The 20,974-nt window shown below is 36.2% G+C and overlaps 1 protein-coding gene across 1 annotated transcript in view; it reads right to left on the bottom strand.

The window, feature by feature from the left end:
* The window catches only part of LOC140157737 (uncharacterized), a 54,341-nt gene extending 33,596 nt beyond the window's left edge, over positions 1-20,745 (bottom strand). Inside the window, exons 1-14 of the mRNA XM_072180984.1 lie at positions 20,690-20,745; positions 16,122-16,281; positions 15,637-15,737; positions 13,481-13,633; positions 11,390-11,527; positions 10,352-10,488; positions 9,137-9,223; positions 7,874-8,071; positions 7,037-7,153; positions 6,689-6,832; positions 5,896-6,267; positions 5,267-5,470; positions 4,250-4,411; positions 3,872-4,001 (exon numbers count right to left, since the gene is read on the bottom strand). Coding sequence (XP_072037085.1) covers positions 3,872-4,001; positions 4,250-4,411; positions 5,267-5,470; positions 5,896-6,267; positions 6,689-6,832; positions 7,037-7,153; positions 7,874-8,071; positions 9,137-9,223; positions 10,352-10,488; positions 11,390-11,527; positions 13,481-13,633; positions 15,637-15,737; positions 16,122-16,281; positions 20,690-20,723 — 2,137 coding nt within the window. The 5' untranslated portion in view covers positions 20,724-20,745. The remainder of the gene's footprint in view (positions 1-3,871; positions 4,002-4,249; positions 4,412-5,266; positions 5,471-5,895; positions 6,268-6,688; positions 6,833-7,036; positions 7,154-7,873; positions 8,072-9,136; positions 9,224-10,351; positions 10,489-11,389; positions 11,528-13,480; positions 13,634-15,636; positions 15,738-16,121; positions 16,282-20,689) is intronic.
* Positions 20,746-20,974: the final 229 nt, after the last annotated feature.

The raw sequence follows: 20,974 nt of genomic DNA, 5'->3' as shown, positions 1-20,974 counted from the left end.
CAAACATGTTTCCAAAAACAACTTTGTCATTCCTCAAAACTACAAGTAACTTCATTAATAAAAAATTGAAATCCTACTATTACCCGTTTGAAAATTTTGTTCGATTTATGTCAACCAAAAGAACGCACGAGTTGAGTTCAGTTGACCAAAATGGTATCTCCTGCCTCCTGGTCACCTCAGATATGACGTCAGTATCACAATCGGTGGATCGGATTGGTTGAAATCAACGTCACGTTTTTGACCTTACAAGGGTCAGAGATATGCATATTCATGTATGAAAACAGCGTTGCGGATATAGTATCATCACCGGGACCGGGATTTCTACAAATTCGTCCAAAGGTAACCAAAGGGTTGGGGATCGCATTTTTAACTATCACTAAATGTTTCGGAATCGAGGTCGGCTAAAAAGTAGACCGTTTCAGGTACTGTAATTGGCGTAGATGTCACATTTTGAACAGTGAGCGATAAGTGACCAATTTCACGTTCAGCACAAGTGTTTATCCTTACTCAGGGTAGGGGTGGGATTATACTTGAATTTCAAAAATTTATTTTTTTAAATTTTTTAATTTGAATGCATTTTGAAATCATTAATAGAGTATGACATGAATATAAATTATCAATTTTCATATTAAAAATACAAAACATCTTGAAATATTTTTTTTAGGTCAACCATGAATGATCCTAGCATCTAGGTCTAGGTCCCAGGGACACTCCAAAACCGAAAATTTTTTTTTTTTTTTTTTTTTTACAATTTCTGGAATGTTTCCAAAAATGGGGGGGGGGACTATACTCGAACGTGGGACTATACTCGGACGAATACGCTAAATTTAAACTCTCATTCAGTGCTACATGTAGCTCATAAGATGTGAACTACAAAGATCTTGCATAAGATAATGCACGGGAGTTAACATCGTCTGTTCAGTACCAAAATACACATGTACCACGATAAAGGCCTATATAAACTCCTCAACGAAAGTTTGGAAAGTTTTTTCAAGCATCTGTATCTCCAATTATTTGTGACATATTCATATCGTGTTGCATATCATTGGATAGCTACAATACTCCCCTTTACCATGACACCCCATTTGAAACAATGACATTTTTCACGGCTGAGTACATGCCTTGTGATTGTAGTGGGGTCTCAAAATGAATTTGCCAAATTGAGCATTATTCTGTGCAGCAAGCTGCAATCCCATAACTTCACAATCTGGGACCTAATGCAATCCTCCAAGATGACACCGCTCGCCCACATAGCCACGCTAGTCAACGACTACCTACAGAATATGGGAGTAGAGTCAAAATGGCCTGCCATCAGGCCAGACCGGGACCAGACCTCAACCCGATTGAACACTTGTGGGACCAGCTTGATCGCGCTGTGCGTGCCAAAGAAGCCCATAGGCAACCACATTGAATGACCTGCACATTTAATCCTTGTGGAAGAATGGAATTCCATCCCACAGTAACGTGTAACCAGGTCGGTGAGCAGCACGAGGAAAGGTGCCTGACTATTGTGGCTGCCTGTGGTTTTTCCACCCGCTATTGAGGTTAGTGGCTAGCTTTGTTTGAGCACAGAAAAATGGTCAATTTGGCAAATTCATTTTGAGACCCCACTACATTCACAAGGCGTGTACTCAGCCGTGAAAAATGTTGTTGTTTCAAATTGGGTGTCATTGTAAAGGGGAGTATTGTAGCTATCCACTGATATGCAACACGATATGAATATGTCACAAATAATTGGAGATACAGATGCTTGAAAAAACTTTCCAAACTTTCGTTGAGGAGTTTACATACGCATTTTTTTGCGTTTGGTTGGACTTTTGAAAATTAAAATACAAATAATCACCAATTATTTTTCATAATCACCAATTATGTTTCATGCCAAAACACAAAAATTTTACAGCATTCATATTCAACAGGGTTGGTGCGATTTAAATCAAATGATTTTTTTTAATCACCAATTTAAATCTTAAATCTTTCATATTTTACCATTTTTGATGTAAGTTACGGTAATTTCTTTCTTAAATTGACTGTTTTACTCCATTCCTAATGCTTCTTCAACTTTTGGATGCAATTAAATACCTCTATGATGTCAGCTCTATTGCTACAAATTCCAAATTCATCATCTTCAAGGTGCAGAATTCAACAGGTTTATTCCCATGATTTTACCAAATTTTTTCTTTGAAATTTTCATACGGTATGTTAAAACATGTTTTGATTTTTTGTAAATACCTGATAGGATCATTCCACTGAACTCTTTTGGCTTTATCATTGGGTATAGCAGTTCTTGGAATTAAAAAAGATTTAAAAAATCGATGTAAAAAAAAATCTGATTTAAATCAAATAAATCGATTTTTTTTATATTAAAAAATCGCCAACCCTGATGATTCAAGAAGTATAGTATCACTTGTGCTGTTAAATTATTTAACAAATGATTTCTGAAAATGATAAGATTGTCCATTTTCATAGCAATTTAAAGTTCGATTGAGGAAGTCAATTATATGACATGGCAAGTTACATCGTCAATCAAAATGACTACCATATTCTAAAGGCAAAATAAATAGGAATGTTTGTCTCAGTGACTCGAAGCTATTGAAAAATCCCAACTGCGTACATTTTTGGTTAAGAAATAGCAATTGGCTATTATAATGGTAATTGGGAATTCCCAAAATATGCAACATTTAAGGATGAAAATATGCAAGATGCTGGACTTAGAAAATCCCACGTGAAAAAATCTTTGTAATTTTTTTAATACTGAAAATCTGTGGTAAAAGAACATAAACAAGGCCTATTCTTCATTGGTAGCACTTATCTGATTGTAAACATCATACCGTATTTCGTCGAATAGTCGCCCCCCCCTCAAATAAACGCCCCCCACCACTTTTTTTTCGACCAAGATGTTTCAAAAATTCCGATATTTCCATGCTATCTTGTGTAGTAAGCTTACCAAGTTGCTCACATGGTCGCGAGTAGCAGCAATAAATGGCAAAAATCTGCATCAGAAAACGGAAGTGAACCAAAAGTCAGTGTCAAAAGGTCATAGTTCGTCATTTTAGCGTGACTTTTAAGCTTACCTAATGATTTTAACGGAAATTTTCGTGCTAAAAATGACCTCTAATAAACGCCCCCCTTGGGAAAATGTAACGCCCCCGGGGGCGTTTATTCGACAAAATACGGTATATATAATGTTGTGAAAAGATCAAATTTGCTTTCAATTTGCTTTCTGAATGATTAGATATTAAAATACAAGTTAAAAACATAATAAAAGCCAATAATTGAAAATTCCCAAAATTCCCAATATTCCCGGGCCCTTCAAAATTCCCGGAAACTTTCCAAAATTCCCGGAAACTTTCCACCCCTTTACAACCCTAGTCAAGGGTCCATTTTTCAGGCTGCAAACTCCTACCAAAATTAAAGTTGAGTACCCACATCTACTCCACTCCATTGTTTGATGGGGAAAGAAGGGTAAATCATTGTTGTACATGTAGCTCCTCAATCTGCTGTAAGAGGATCTGACATATAGCATCTTTGATAGATATAGATTGGGTTTGGTCATCCAGGTAGGTAGAGATATATTAAAATAATCTTCCAGAAATAGACGTAATTATATTGCCAGTATCTGAGTTTAGATCCTGGATCCCACTTGATGGGGTGTAGTCCGTACAAATGACCACACGGGGTCAATTTGAATAATTTGTCAAAATTTCCAGGGAATTTGGCAACAATTAACTATACTAACTATTTGCAAACAGCAACTTTCTTGGAAAAGTAGTATAGCAATGCATGGGTCCACTTTTTGTTTTATTCTCGGAGGCACCTACTTGTATCTACCCAAACCAAACCTAAGTCCCCACCAATGATAAATCAAATTTACCAGGCAAGAATCCTTTGAAGTCTATGTAGAATGTACAGATGTCCTTTTCGTTTCTTGATTGCTCTGGTTGCATCATGTCAGAGCACGGTTGCAAACAAGCTGGAACATAGTAGGCACAAGCAGCTTCTCCCTGACAAACAAACAAACAAAATTAGGAAGTTATGTGGTTGTGATTTGATAACAATGTGTCGCAACAACAAAATATCAAGAAGAAGAACAAACCCTGGGTAAAGCTAATTATATGAGCGGAAAATCAAATAACTGAAAATGGGAGCTGAGAATTAAAAATGCATACAAAAATTTCAAATTGTACATTGGCCTTTAGAAGTCCAATAACAAAAATGGGACAGTTAATAACATTTAAATTACTTGACTGACCTCCTTAGCAGCTATTTGTGGACATAGTAGATCAAACATCTCCATGATAGCTATGAGAGCTTTCTTCTGAGGCAACAGATCATCCCACATGCAATTAATAAGAGAATCTGCTAAGACGCCTTCTTTTTCCAAGATTCGCCACTCTTTCCTCAGTGTGGCCCGCTGGAAGAAACATTAAAATACACCTAAATGATCAAGATTAGACGGCATTCAAAATTTGTATAAAAAAAAAGGTACCTTATGTTATACTTTGCATCTCATTATTTATTGCAAAATGAAATGCTGAAGTATTTTGAGACAACCTGTAACATATCAAAAGCAGTCAAAATGAATTTTACCTTTTCCCAACAAAATAATAAAAAAACAAAAAAGTCAGGAGAGAAGGGCGATTTATTGCAAGTGCGACCAGTTCAAAAGTGAACCTTTTGTGATTTAAGGGCTGATTTTCAATGTTTTTACATTTTTTCATTCGGATTGGCATTTTGGGGAAGTGCATCACACCTACCCTTCACCCCTGGCGATGGCCATGCAACATCATCCATGGCATTTCTAGCATGGTGATTTACAAGTCTGACTTAAAGTGTCACATTAATGTGAACCAGTTTAACATCAAAGGCCTTGAGCGACAGGGCGCTTAGACCACTAAAAACACCGGTGTTCCTACGTCATAATATTATCTTATTCAGCCTTTATTGACAGTAGGCATCTACCTCTATTGAAATAGATGCATTGGTACTTCAAACTTAACAATGAATTCAAGTTACAGATCAACTCACATAATCGCTTACATTGTTTCTGAACAATAGACTAACAGAAACTGTAAAGATAAAAAGACCCATGGGATTGCCTTGTGAACAACTATACCCAAATGAGGCATCATTATTTGCAGAACATAAAATTTGGGTTTCATTTTGCTATTTCAAGTTGAAAATTGGAGGCACATTTATTGAGTTGTCTTTCAAAAATGGAGCTGTTACTTTTTGTGATGTGTTTATAAGTACTTCATAGCTTTCATACCCGTTTTTGATATGGCAAAACTGTGATGATTCTCTTGAAGATATCAATAAGCCACTGTGGGTCTAAGATAACCGTTTCTTGTAGGTCGCTGTTGGTATTATCATCTCCTCCAAAGTAGATAATGGTACCAAGATCATGGTAAAAATCCAGCATTGTGAAGAGGCTGTCTGCTTGAATGCCATGTTTGTTGCCCATACTTTGAACCTGTTATATATAAAAACATTGTGTACTTGGAATTTACTTTTTGTAAGTGTTAATTGTGGGAACATTAATGACAGATGGATGCAAATGTGAGCTACCAAAAAACAGGGGACAATTTACCAGACATGATTTGAAATTACTTGGTACTCTAGGTCGGTAAACATGAGCAAGATTTGATCTTTCCCTAGAGAAGTCCTTTTGAGAGGGCTGAGCTTTCGGAACTCTAGCGAGTGCCATCTTCAGAGCAACTAAATAAACATAATGATGCGCCTTATATACACTAGGGGGGAACTGTCAATGGGACATGTCAAAGAGATTGACATAAAATGTCAAGAGGAGGGATGTCAAAAGGAAGTGACAAGAAGTGTCAATATATCAATTTAGGAGAACTTCCTGTGTGGCAAAACAAACAAGCTTATCAAGTTAACTTGGTCAGAGGTCCTTTTGAATAATCTATTCCATTCAGGAGGAATGTCCACTCCTTTGTCCCTATTGAAATTGTCTGGAGTGGAATGGATATGCCAAGCTTCCATGAACTTCCTTTCAGACCACTTGGTGTTCATGTCCAAAATCTTGGTATTGTCCCAGTCAATGTCGTGTTGGTTTTGCCACACATGCTCAGCAACAGCTGATTTTTGTGTGTTGCCAGAGTTGGTGTCTCTTTGGTGTTCACTGGTTCTCTTCTTCAAAGGTTTGCCAGTTTCACCAATGTAAACTTGGTCACAAGATCCACAAGGAATAGAGTAGATAGCTCCTGGCTGGAGATCCTTGGGAATTGGGTCCTTGGGGTGTACAAGTTGCTGTTTAAGAGTATTGGTCGTTTTGAAGTAAACGCGAAGGTTTTTCTTTCGAAAAACTTTGCGTATAGCTTCAGAGGTCCCAGCTACGTATGGCAAGATGACAGTAGCATTAGGCCTAGGTTCGTCAGTCGTGTCAGTCCTGGCAGGTCAGGATGTGAAGTCATGAACAAACTTAGAAGGGTACTTGTTGAGCTTCAGACAGACATGTTTTGGAGTTACAGCTTATACATTGTTTTATGGATTTTTTTTCTTTCTGAAGAGTTACAGCTTATACATTGTTTTATGGGTTTATTTTTCTATCTGAAGAGGGCAAATGTCACAAGATGTACAAAACTGATTTTAGAGCATAGCACAAATGCTCTTTGAAAGGGTAAACTTTATTCAACCCCAAATAACACATCATAGCCCCTAGTTAATTTACTTCTTTCAGTTCCATGAAGTGTTTGCCTTCCTTGATAGCCTCTGCTACAGACTTCTCAAATTTGAGCCACTTAAGTGGAATCTTCTCTCCCATGTAGGTTTCTTGGCCAGCAACAGATACTACGTGCTTCCTAAGTGAGGACAGCTGAAACAAACCAGAATTGCAATATGATAAAGCAAAATAAAAATAAAACAGATTATATACTGTAGTTAATAAGAATATACAAATTATGTGGTGCATGATAAATAATTATATGTCACAACTAAATTTCATGCTCAGCTAGAGTGTTGTGCCTAAAATCAGCAGTAACTGATGTCTCTTTAAATCAAAGAAAACACCGCTGCTTACCTCTGCATCTACCTGGCTATCTGAGCTGTTCTCTACAGCATAAGGCTGGCTGACTACATGTTCCTCATATGGCTTATCAGCTATCATGTCATAGATGCTCTTGAACTTTTCAGATATCTATTATGGAAATAGGGGAAAATGTCGAAAGTTATGTACTTAAATTGTTAATCTTTGGCATAGTTTAGTGGTCACCATTTTAATGCGATTTATTAAAACAATAATGTGCGATTTCAATAGAGAATAGATTCTTTTTTCAAAATGTTAGTTTTCATTGATCTAGTCCCCTTTTAATTTTGAGCCAACAGATAAAGTCAAATAAAAAAATTGTTATTTCATTCCATTTCCTATTATTATCATCAATGCGTGTATTAGCTTGCCCATCATAATTTAGCTTTGTGCAGCTCAGCAGCTGGGATGTATAACTTGAACTTCATTTCCATTATCTCAAAACAGACAAATACTTATTAAATACTTTACTACAAATAAGTATGAGTTTTGACTAGAATAGACAATTGTGAACTTCTACCTGAAATACTCACTCCAGTTGTGGAAGATATAGGTAAAGGGAATATGGGAAAGCATGAGTTTCAAAATGATAAACCTGATCAATTACATATGAAAAACATACTTCCCCTACGGAAGATATTTCCGAAATCTTCTACATTAGCAGAAATGGATTTCAACTGGAATAGCCCATTAGACATTTGACAGTGTTTATACACACATACAACCTCCCTCCCCCCTCCCATCCACACACTAATCGTTCTGCCATAAGACTTCCTTTTGGATGATCTATAATAATAAAATAAATTGTTATTAAATAGATACTATATTTACCAATCTTTTTCTTTCTTTTGGATCAGTGCTGATATCAGAGCTATCTCGGTGAGTTCCCACTATAAATATGGCTGGTGATAGCTGATCAGGTTTCTTCTCATCACAGGGTTGCTGGTTGGTTGTAGCATATGCGTAAATAGACTGCATCCAGAAATCCAAGAATCCTAGACCTGTTAACTCATGGAATCTGGACTCATTCTGAAAAAAAAATATCTCTTGCATTAAACAGGAAAATATTTTATTAAGGAATTGACAATAATCTGTCTTATGGTAACATACTAAATTCATAGGTGTTTCTGACAGTCATTAAAAAAGATCTTGATTAGAGACTTCAAATTGGCATAACCACGGTGGGAGGGGGGGCACACCAGAACTGATGGGGGCACAAGCTCTTTTTCTGCCATTTTCCGACGGGATTTTCTAAATTTTTTAATCTATTGGTAGCATGCACACCTGTGCCCCTATGACGCTATGCCACTACTTACAATCTAAGTATGGATAGGTTTGCACCGTGTATGGCTACAACCAGCCTAGTTAATGCGATCTGATTATTCACCAGTGCAGCAAAATTACAGCTCTTTGAATCCTCTGGAAAAATCTGCTATTTAAATCCGCGCTAATGTAGCAATTAGGAATTCAGCTAATATTAATAATTGAAATAAAAAAATTGGCATTCTAAATATACTATGGATGTATAGATTTCCTTACTGTACATGTTGATGATATTCCTTTACATGATGCAACCCCCTTTTCTTTTGAGCCTATTACAGTAGGTGAAATGGTGGACAGTCTTAAGAAATTTGATTGATCTAAATCTCCTGGTCCTGATGGCATATACTCCCTGTCTTTTTGAAGGTTTGTTGTGATGTGTTAGTTCCAGTGTTGTGTAGTCCATATCTATCAGTGTTCTGAAAGCCCAGAGATGATGTAAGAAGTTACCGCCCAGGTTCTTTGACAAGCATTATTGGGTAAGGTTTAGTTTGTTAAACTTTTTCATTTTTTTTTGTAAATTAAAAGAAAAAAAAAAAAAGTTTAAATTACCGTCCGAGCAACTCGTTAATAGGCACACATGCTTATTAACAACAAATTTTTACAATATTTGTGATCCTAAATGTGTGTTTCAAATATGGGATTAAAAAAATTATAGAGCTCAGTTAATATTGTTAAGTAACTGGAAGGCAATGATACTACTGCTGCTGAAGACAATGTGTCAATGAAACTGATGGCAACACTGATGTATGCTATTAAGTTTGCTTTACTTACCTGGTCAATCTGAACATTGACAGGTTGATTGAGGTCATGACGAAGATCAAATACCACAATGTAGATGGCTCTGTGGCTTAAGAAAACCTAAACCAAGACAAAAAAAAGTCAAAGTATCATACCAATGGCAAACAATACAAATTATAAAGAGTGCATGCATCCATCTGGTGAATCTTATATAAAGTCATTAAAGGGCATATATATATATTGCTTGAATAACATCATATCATTCATTTGGAAAACTAATATTATGAGGACAATGAAAATGACTGCTTTTTTGAGAAAATAAATTGTTTAAAATTGATATTCCGCAAAAAAAAACTATAAAGGAGTGAGTTTCTTCAAACGAGACAGATTTGTCCTTGAAACTACAGTGTTGTCATGATGTGAAAATAATAGGCTCATCAGCCATCCCACCAGTTGGACAAAACAGGTGTCATAATGTTAGTTTCAATGCAAGATTCCATTTATATTTATTACAATTTGCAATACATTTTCATGTCCAAATACACCTAAAAAAGGTGATTCTCACATCCAAAAACCACCGATATGGCATTGCTTACATGTACATCTTGAGTAAGATTCCCATTTAAAGCCATATTGTAACATTTCTATTTAAAAAAAATCAGTATTTCTTTTGCATAAAATGTTAACTTTTACTGTCAGATATGTCCCCTCACCGAACAAGTGAGGTAAAGCAAACAAAATTGGAATTTACTACTAGCGCCAATGCATGTTATTCCTGCATTCGTAATACAGTACGACCCTTTGATGTGTGTGTATAACCGACCCGCACAATGTGTACGTATTGTGATATACATCACATAAAGGCCTACGTGTTCGACTGATATTTCCATCGTAATAAAAAAAAACGAGACGTTTTATTCAAAATCTCGGAGTTTGTCAAAACTACGGCACCTAAAGTCTTGATTTTTGCAGGATATCTTTGTTTATTAAAATAAATTACAATCGTGTGAAAACCAGAATTTCAAAAAAAATATTGAGGGCATCCTCCTCAGCAAATGTCACAATATGGCTTTAATGGCAACATTGCCAACCAACCAATAATGTACTAACATAAGATTAAAAGTAAAATAATAACAGCCAGATCAGTTTCTGGATGTTCTATATGGATACATATTTTTAAATAAGCGGCCACCTAAAATGACTTGCGTTTAAGCATCCAGTGATGGAACGAATAGTGCTTATTTTTACCTGATGTGTAGTATAATACACATCGTGACCAGCGAAGTCCCATATCTGGAATTCTGGGAGCTCCTTGTGGTCTATGGAATCGTCTTGGTTCATTTCTAATCCCTGTTCAACTTTCTTTCTTATAGTTTCTGGAACAACTGCATGGTGGGTGTCATATTAAAGGAAAAAAACAACAGAAAACAAAGTTGTCAAGTTAGCTTAATGATAAGGTGTATAAAGCCCCCCCCCCCCGCAAGTTTGTTCTCACATATTTAAATAATTCAGTGAGATAGCAAGCAAAAGTTAGTTTTATACCAGTGCAATGCACCTAACAACTTTATGCTTCCCCACCACAGTACAAGAATTCTGGTGCTGCCATTGAAAATAACAAATGATTGTTGTTTGTTGTTTGTTATAGTTTGGCAGTAGATAGATGCAAAAGCCAAATATATAAATAGATTAGGTGTAGATACGAAAGAGGCAGGAAAATATACAAAAAAATGAAAACAATATATAGAAGATTATTGATTACTGATTTTGAATCAGACAGGTTAATTTTAAAAACTTTCGAAAGAGTTGAGCGTGCCTCCCGGATGGAAATAGGAAGGGAATTCCAGATGCATAGACCAGCTAAAGAGAATTTATGCATTATATCACCAACTGTTTTTGTGGTTTTAGGAACAGATTTAGTACTATCCATGTAATTGTACGATTAAACACATACAGAAAACAAGACGTTGAAACTTATATGGTACGTATGGTACGTTGAATATATGTCATATTTGAATATGAAGATCAAAGATGGAGGCGGTACAGGATGGACAGTGAAGTTTTTTCAGCTTATATAGGCAGAAATTATTTGGCTTTTGTCCCAACTCTCACTCACATAAATTCACCAGTCACGCATTATGAAACATGTGCATGTGCATGTGTCATGAGTCTTATTATTTCCACCTTACATATGCCGAACAATCTTTTAGGAGGAGGGTAACGGTAATGAATGCTAACATTGTAAAATGATGATGATGATGTTGATGATGATATTTGTAATAAACATACCTTGCTTTTCAGTTCCAGCACTTAATGATGCAGCCTCAACATTCTTGTCATCTTCTGGCTCTTCTCCCGAGTCATTTCCTGGTTCATATGTTGGTTTTTCACTTTGTTGCAATATGTTTTCCACACGTTTGGTCAAAACTATTTTTTTTGGAGAAAAACAACAACTAGTAAGTGTTCATCCTAGAACATGACATGGTATGTCATTATCAACTCTGACCCCAAGATAATGCAGCAAGCTAGGAACTTTTGATGTTACCTCATGCTCATGCATGAGAGTTAAATTGTGCAAGATATAGTCATTTAGTTGCAAACCCGAAATTACCCCTAAATGACCGTTGACCCCATCTTGGAGTTTAACCGTTGTACAAGAGCTTATTGTCAATGCATGTGTGCAAATACTAACTTTGTGCTATGTCATGTGTTGGGGAAAAGAAGTATTTTAAAGGTATTTGGTAAATGACCGGAAATAACCCCTAAATGACCATTGACCCAAAATTGCTATGAAATTTGTGCAGAGAATAGCATTTTAAGCTGATATTACATTTTTGACCCTAGTGACCTAGCATGACCTTTGACCCAGATCTAGTCATGTATCATGTGTCATTATCGACAGTGATGCTTGAGACAAAGTTTGGTCAAAACTCGCCAAAGCAAATAGTAGTCATCAAAATGTGGGTTGCCTGAAGCACCAGCAGTGTTTCAAGACCTTGCAGTGTATTCACGGCCAGGTAATAACAACATTAATTATTTTGCATTTAATTATTATTTTGTGGCATATTCCATTAACAGTGCATGAAACAGTGGCTTAAGTAGGTATCCATTGCTTTACAGACAGAATCATTAATGAATAATAATTGATGCAACTGGCCTTATAACATTTCCCATTCATCCCTTGGATTAAGAATGGGTAACCTGATTTATATAACCATATCCCCTCACTTTTCACCATCCAAATTTAGAAATTGGCATTCAACTCAGTGCCGCCGAGAGCCATTGCGGGCCCGGGGACAATGTGAACGCACGGGACCCTTTGAAAAAGTCTGTGTGTGTGGTGGGGGCAACAGTGGCATAAATTTCTTTGTAATATGGGGGAGGGAGATTGGTGTAAAATCCTTGAACATATGTTGCAGCGGAGCGAAAGTAGCATGTTTAGCTGCCAATAATCAAATATGAACATTGAAGTAGACAAATGCGTGCGAAGTACGCACAAATTTGCAATATGAACGGCATTTTGCTCCCAGATTAAGTTTCTCTTAACTTCCACGCGAAGTGCAAAAAATTTGCCAATTTGAAACAAAACTCTGTGCGAAGCGCGGAAAAATTGCCAAAAGTGAAGGGCTCATTGCGCGCGAAAATTTGCAATTTGTGTTCCCACGATTAAGCTGCACTCCCCTGATTTCTCGAAGATTTCATTATATCGAGGATGATCATTTTGGCAAAAGCAAAGAGTAAATTCAAGTGATATATTTATTAAAGTGTGTTCTTCAAAGGCTATCTTGTTTTTTTTTTTAAATAAAATCTCTTTTCTTTGTTTTTTTATGGGCCCGTTACTTTTGTTTGCTTTTTATGGGCCGTAAAAGAGCAAAGAAACAGACCTTATAATGGATCCGTAAAGGCAAAGAAAAGAGACTGTAGTGGGCCCGTAAAAAAAGAAAAGATACCATAGGCCCGTAAAGGAGAGAAAAGAGACCTTAGTGAGTATGTAAAAGAGCTTAATAAGCAAAGAAAAGATACCTTAATGGACCCATAAAAAGAAAAATAAGAGACCTCGGAGGGCCCGTAAAAAGCAAAGAAGAGATACCTTAGGCCTAGGAAAAGAGACCTTTGTCGGCCCGTATAGTAAAGCAAAGAAAATATGCCTGAATTGCAAGGTATCTTTTCTGAACCTTTCACGGGCCCCTGAGGTCAGTTTTCTTTGCTTTCACTGCCCCATAATAAAGTATCTTTTCTTCACTTTTTACGGGCCCCCTAGGACCCCGGGGTAACGCCCCCGGTTACCCCCCACCTCCCCCCTTGTCGGCAGCACTGATTCAACTTAATATACCTTTGTTGCAATTATTATGTTTTCAAGAAAATTTTGTTCATGCATACCAGCCCCTGATGTTTTTGTTTGGTCGTCATCACCAAATTCTGTGCCGGCTCTCTCTTCACTATCAAGTCTGTCCTCCTTTATTTCTGTAAGCTTCTGTACCATCAATGCAGACACTGCATCCTCGAGTTGGTTTTCCACATGTTTGGCAAAATCTATAAATGAACCAGATAATAACCCCGGATAATAACAATTATGAAATACCAATTTCAGTTCAAAAGAACTGTTCAGAGACACTTTGACAACATATCGTCGGTCGCAACACATAGTGGCGTATAGCCATTTTCCAAATTTTCCGTTTCACATAGTGGCGTATAGGTTTAGAGCTAGCTAATATCCTATAATAGTTACTCCTTGTTAACTATTAAAGATGAAGTTTAATAGTTTGAACCTTAAACTTTAATTTTAAATGGAATCGAGCCACTGAGAGATAACAGTGGAAGAGTATCGACTCCCTTACTATAGTAGCATATCCTTAAAAAACGTTTTGCTCGGAGACGTAATTTGTCCTTCACGTACGCCACTATGTGTTGTGACCGACGATATGATACAAACGTAATATTTCTCAGAAAGCTTTCAATTACACAAAGCACATTTGGTGCAGTCAATGACAACATTGGAAGTTGCAATCAGGGGAGACTTTGTGATATGAGCAGTATACAGGGGTGACTAGAAAACAAAGTAAAAATGCTTTAAAGTTGACCTAAATCTGGTATATCCTTCATTATGAAGGAACATTATATGCAAATATAATATCTGACCCCTAACCCTATATATTTGCATATTGTGTTCCTTCATAATGAAGGACTAACTCACATGTTTCTTCATAATGAAGGACTAACCCTAAGTCTCACAAGAGGGTAACTATCATAAAGCGTACTTGATGTCATTAATTTTTTGGGGTTGGTCATTTTTTTGGCCACACAGGGGCCAAAAATTAAAAATGGTGCAATTTTAACGCAAGTTGCCTCAAATTGCTCATGTAAAAACAAGTCAAATAGGGAATTGTTTGCACTGTCTAAAATGCTTTGTTATTGACAATTGGCCAATGATGGTCAATCCCCATTACAGCCTATTGACCACAACCTATGTTGTGATGTTTCCTAGGTAAAGAAACATCCTACATGGTTACAACTATTCCTATTTTGGCTTGTTTTTACATGACAAGCAATTTGAGAGCAATTTTGTTGAAATCAGAGCATTTTTTAATTTTTGGCCCCTGGGTGACCAATAAAACTAACCACCCGAAGATGTCGCAGGTAGGTCAAAATATACTTTTTCTGAATCCTTGCAATGAGAGGAATAATTTGCGGTGCATGTTAACCATATTTGAGCAACTTGAAATTTTAGTGGAGTGCCGGAAATTATTTTTTGTTAACATTTTGAATTTCTTATACATGTAGGACCCTAAAAGGAAGCTAAAAATCAGTTTGGTAGAGTCCTGAGGTGGTCATCATTAAATTCCAGTATATACCGGACTATGTAGCTGGGATGAAAAGCCGATGATCAATTGAAAATTTTGAACCTTCATCTTGAAGATATGTTTTTTTCCCAAAACACCAAAAAACTTGTGTTTTTTTTGGAAAAAATGTATATCTTCAATATGAAAGGTCAAAATTTTGAATTGATCGTCAGCCTTTCATCCCAGCTACATACACATAAGTATATGTCATTAGATTTATAAAGTTTACTTCGAGGACTGTTAAATATGTGTGACACAATCTGATCCATGGGGGCCAAAGGAGGAATTTTTTAAACTTGAGTTCCTGTAATTATTACATTATACATACAATAGGCTATCATTTACTGAAAACACCAAAGGTCTTTTTTTAATACCTATTTTCTTATGTATTTTATTGTTTTTTACTCCATATTTTTTTATCAGTTTCAAATTTGCCGCCTTTGGCCCCCACGGACCAGATCGTGTCACATATCAAAAATTTAAAAACATCAAATTTTAATAATTTGTCATTAAATTTATATTGGGAATTTCAAAAAATCTAAATTATTTGATATCAGAAAGACAGAAGGACATTCCTTGTATTCAAAATGCAATTTGATATGTCTGGTGTACTCTCAGCTCCCACAAAAAATACTGTGCAAACGTTAATATCCGATTCCTTAATGTCAATAGCAAGAAGAATGAAAAAACACATACCTGTACTGGCTGTCTTGTGTACTCTCCATGGACCATCTTTTGGGACTTCTACAAATGTTCTAGTATCGACACCATCAGTGATTTCTTCAGATTCATTAAAACTGAAATATGACCAAAATTTGACCAGATATTAAAGGACTTTCCAGATTTTTGGTAACACTAGGAAAGCAGAGACATGTTATCTACGCAAATTTGACACATGCATTGTGTGTTGTCAATTTTGACTAATCTTAAATGAATGCATATATAAGGACAATTTTGTTTATGAATTTTAAAACATCAATACAGGAAGAATAAGGGTCTACAGAACATTGAAATCTTTAACTAGCCTGCTTTTTCAGATTACACACTCCTTGCAGCAAGTCTTTTTGCAACGTGCATACCACACATCACATGCATAGGTCAGCACCATTATTTTGTACACTGCAATTTTAAGAAAGTGTTGATTCATTTAATTACACAAAATGACACACCCTACTTTGTACCTTTGTCCAGTGAGGCTTTTAATGAGACTTGTCTTTCCGACTCTTTCTTGACCGACCAGCATTAGTCGAGTTCTGTACACATGTTTGCTTCCCTCTTGTAATGCTTTTTGGTAAGCTTTGAGAGCTTTTGGGCCACGAGCCAAGATCTCAGCAGGTGTGTCTGTAAAAATATAATACACTATATGTTTAACACTCACAATCTACTGCATGAATGTTAAGCAATGGTTTTTCTTAACCATTTTTCAAAATATTATAAAATGTTTATATGAATTTAAATGTCAAGTTATTAATTTGAAAAAAGGTTTTATAACTTGTTTTCTTTTTGTGTTGTCAAAATGTTACTGTAAAATTTGTGCAAATGTTTAAAAATCTTATGTCAACACTTAAATAGCATGATGTTAGAATGTTTTGTGGTTTAAAAATGTAAGCGTTCTATAATATTTATATAACCTGACATTGAAAAACTTTTGTCAGGCTAGTCATGCTTTGGCACTGAAAAGTTTTGGCAACACTGATTACATTATTCAGCCTCATGGTGTGAAGACATAGCTTAATTCTGTTTATTTAGTATTAATTCTGTTTATTTGGTATAAGCTCTTGTCTTGCTTGGTGGTGGTTGGTGGTGGGCTGGGTGGTTTGCTGGTTATTTACTAGAGTGAGGCATGACCAACCTACCTCCCAAAGCTCATTTTCCTGTTTTTTTACATCCACTAGGTTAGCTAAAATGGAAGAAGCAATCAAAGCCCTTGATCTCTCATCCCCCAGGATATCCTGTCAGAGCTCTCTGAAGTATGATACATCTGCCTGAAAAGCAGATGTTCAAATCGGTACATGCTGTTTGAGACCCACTACATTCACAAGACAATTGTACTCAGCCATGAAAAAGGTTGTATCAAATGAGGTGTCCATTGACAATGTCACAAATAATCTGAGATACAGATGATTAAAAAAATTTCCAAACTTTAGTTAAGTTGAGGAGTTTATTTCTTTTTCAATGAAATGTTAGCTTTTACTGTCAGATATGTCCACTTTTAATTTTTAGCCGAACAACTGAGGTAAAGCAGTGAAAATTGAAATTTACTACCAGCGCTGATGTCGCCAGTGCATATCACTCCATCCTTTGTGCTACGGCACAGTCCTTTGATGTGTGTTTGACTGTCCTGTACGCCATGTACATACTGTGTTATGAGCATCATGTACGGGTTTGACTAATATTTCCATCGCAATAATTAAACAACGGTTCCTGCGCTTTATTCAAAATCTCTGATTTTGACAAAACTAAAGTCTTGATTTTTGCCATCATTCCTATCCCCAAGAAAGGAGATCTCTCTCTCTCTCTCTCAAAGACGGATCTGCCTCTCCAGCATATGAGCAAATATATATAATCGTATGTTATTGAATAGATGTATGTCCTCATGTAATCCCCCTTCTTCATTGGAATCAAATTGGTTTCACAGAAAAACTTTCTACCATCGCACAGCTTCTAGCATTGAGGAGAATAATCGAGGGAATGAGGGAAAGGAATCTCACACTAGCAATGGTTTTCATAGACTTCATTTGACTTGGCTCATCATGAACACATTTGATATCCTGTTTGCATACGGTATTCTCTGGGGTATTCTCAAAATCATTTAAGGGCTGGGGTATGAACGTTTGGACAGTATTTATTGTGGGACATTAGAGCACATCAGACATATCGAATTGCATTCTGAATACGAAGAATGTCATTCTGATATCAAATAATTTTGATTTTTTGAAATTCGCAATTTAATACACATTTTATGGCAAATCATTAAAATTGATATTTTTGATATTTAACAGTACTTGAAGTAAACTTTATAAATCTGATGATTTATACTTAAAGTGTATGTAGGTGGGATGAAAAGCCGACGATCAATTGAAAATTTTGACTTTTCAGTATTGAAGATATGGATTTTTTCCCAAAACACCAAAAAAAATTATGTCTTTTTGGGAAAAAATCCATATCTTCAATATGAAAGGTCAAAATTTTCAATTGACCGTCGGCTTTTCCTCCCTGCTACATACACTGTAAGAATATGTCATTAGATTTATACAATTTACTTTCGAGGACTGTTATATATCAAAATTTGAAAAATATCAAATTTTTATAATTTGTCATAAAATTTAGATTATATTGTAATTTTCAAAAATGAAAATTATTTGATATCAGAAAGACATGCTTCATATTCAGAATGCAATTCGATAGGTCTGAGGTGCTCTCATGTCCCACAAAAAATAATGTCGAAACGCAATAAACGCTCATTTTAGATCCCTTAAGGTACTATAAAGGTTATTTATGACAACTCTTATGACAGCTATTATCATCTCTCCAGATGAAAAACAAACCTGACCTTTCAAGATATAAAGCAGGAGTCCTTCATCAAGGTGACACTTTGGCACCATTCCTCTTCATTAGAGTTCTGGACTATGTTATGCACCATGCATTGGAGAACATACATGATGGGACAGGGATTCTTATTGAGCCTAGAAAAAGCAGACACTATCCAGCGACCAGCCTCAATGATCTTGATTTTGCTGATGACATCGCTCTCCTTGCTATATGTACATCGATCAGCAAAGCCGAATCACTGTTGCAGAGTGTAGAACCAGCATCCAATGCAGTGGGCCTGAACCTCAATGAAGGAAAAACAAAGACACTCCTCCTTGACTTGTCCAACACATCAAATGTAAAGACCATCAATAGAGTGGCACTGGAAAATGTCTAATTCAAATACCTGGGGTATACATTCCAGATTCATTTCATGACTTCAGATGCAAGAAAGCCTAAGCATGGACTGCTTGCGATAGATCTGTAAGTCTGACCTCATAAGATCAGACTTTTTAAGGCCTGTGTTGAAAGCAATTAATCTGTTGTATGTGTCAGAAACTTGGACCTTTATTAATAGAATGGAGGCCTGACTCAATGGAAGATACACATAAAGTCATGCACATATTTTTCTTGGGGGGCTTTAGGGCGCTAGCCTCTGAAATCCTTTAGTTTTTTTTTTTTGCTCTTCACTTTTTTTCAAACCACCGAAAAAGAATTGGGTCAACCTTTTCGGGCTGTTGAGGAAGGGGCGGCAAAATTGAATTTTCGTCAGCCCCCCGTCCCCGCGGGGTAGGAGCGGCCACGGTACGCCACTGTAACTGTTGTGTCGGGTTTTAAATGTCAGCTGGCGAGACCACATTCCAAACAAAGCGTTGTATGGCAACATTCAGCCGTGTAATCATTAATCAGATAACATAGGCTCATGTTTTGCTGGTTTAATACTGCATAGCACAATTGACCAGCCTGTCTCCTGTCCGATTGATTTTCTAGACCCAGGACTCCTGATGGGAAACCAAATATTAAAAAAAAACTGGGAATGCCAAAAGTGCAATTATGCGCGCATCTGGATTGGATATTGGCCTAGTCAGGGGTGGGCTGGGGTTCAGAGTACCTCCCTACAGACATTTTAACGGACATATTGGGGCCGAAAAAATAAACAGATTATTATACTCAGTACTTGTTTTTATACCATTTATAAATCTTGCAATTGAACATTGAACTAGCCAAATGATCCTATTATATGTAGGCTATTCCAAAGGCTTGCTCAAATGAGGATAATTTGCAAACCAGCAACTCGCATAGTACATTGAGTGGAAGTGGTTTTCAGTCCCTTCATACACAGTCCCTGGTTAAAGAAAGGATGTGTTTTCAACATTTCTAAACAAAATGGGGAAAAAAGAATCCAAAATTTAATAAATCTAACCTTGTTATTATTATTACAACACTTATGGTGCTCTATGATGTTTTACCTCAATTTTCAACAGACAATTCCTTAAAATTGGTATAAATTTGAGTCTCTTTCGTCAAACATGGTTTAAATTCTGCATAAGTTTTCCGAGACCCAGCCGGACCTAAACAAAACTCAAGACCCACACCTTGATTTCGGATATTTTATTTGTTAAGTATTATCATTTTATAATGGAAGTTTCGTAGTCGGAGAAAGAACTGCCACGCATGCCATATGGAATGAATGGTAGTTTTATAATTTGAAGCAAAAGTTCATCTGACATGTGGGAAGAAAACAAAGTTACAAGGAGACCTTTACATCATTCTTTAAGAATGTAATACACTTTAGTTTTGATTTATATAGTTGGGGCTCTCGCACCGAAGTCATTAAGAAGAATCGTATATTTATAAATGTGGAAGATTTTGTAAACTTTCAACAAAAAAAACTTATATATTGTATTATGTTGTATATTGTTTTGAAATAAATGGAAAAAATATTTTACGAAATGTAAAAATGTAAAGAGGCATGTGTAGCCTTATTTGCTTTACACATACGGATCACTTATAACGCCACACATCATTGCGTTTGGTCACAACATAAACCAAAATATCGAATGATGTACAATTTTCTTGAAACAGGATGTACATTGTATCTTGCTCATTCTTTGCATATATTTACTACTTTAAGAAAACAAGAATAAAGCAATACAATGATTATTCTTTTATTTGTTTGGTTTTGTTTGTTTTCTACAAGGCAAAGGTATCTTCTTACCGATGTCTACATCTGTTTTGTCATCATGCAGCATTCGTGGTACAGGGAAACCATGTGTAGATGGGCAATTCCACGGTAACTCGCGCTACACTTTATGGCGTCCTTTTACATACTTTGTGCTCCAGCTTTTAAATTGATTTGATTGGAATCTGTATTTTTTGTATTTTAATACCCAACATTCAAGGCTAGATCCTCATAGTATTGCTAATTCAGGATATCAACTTTTGTATGTATGGGACAGCTGTAAAATCGGTAACTCGTGCTACTACGAGCAGAGGACATGCT

This window comes from Amphiura filiformis, chromosome 7 (genome assembly GCF_039555335.1).
Source record: "Amphiura filiformis chromosome 7, Afil_fr2py, whole genome shotgun sequence".
NCBI lineage: Eukaryota > Metazoa > Echinodermata > Ophiuroidea > Amphilepidida > Amphiuridae > Amphiura > Amphiura filiformis.
The sequence above is the reverse complement of the archived record's forward strand: the minus strand, read 5'-3'. Positions and strand labels throughout refer to the sequence as shown.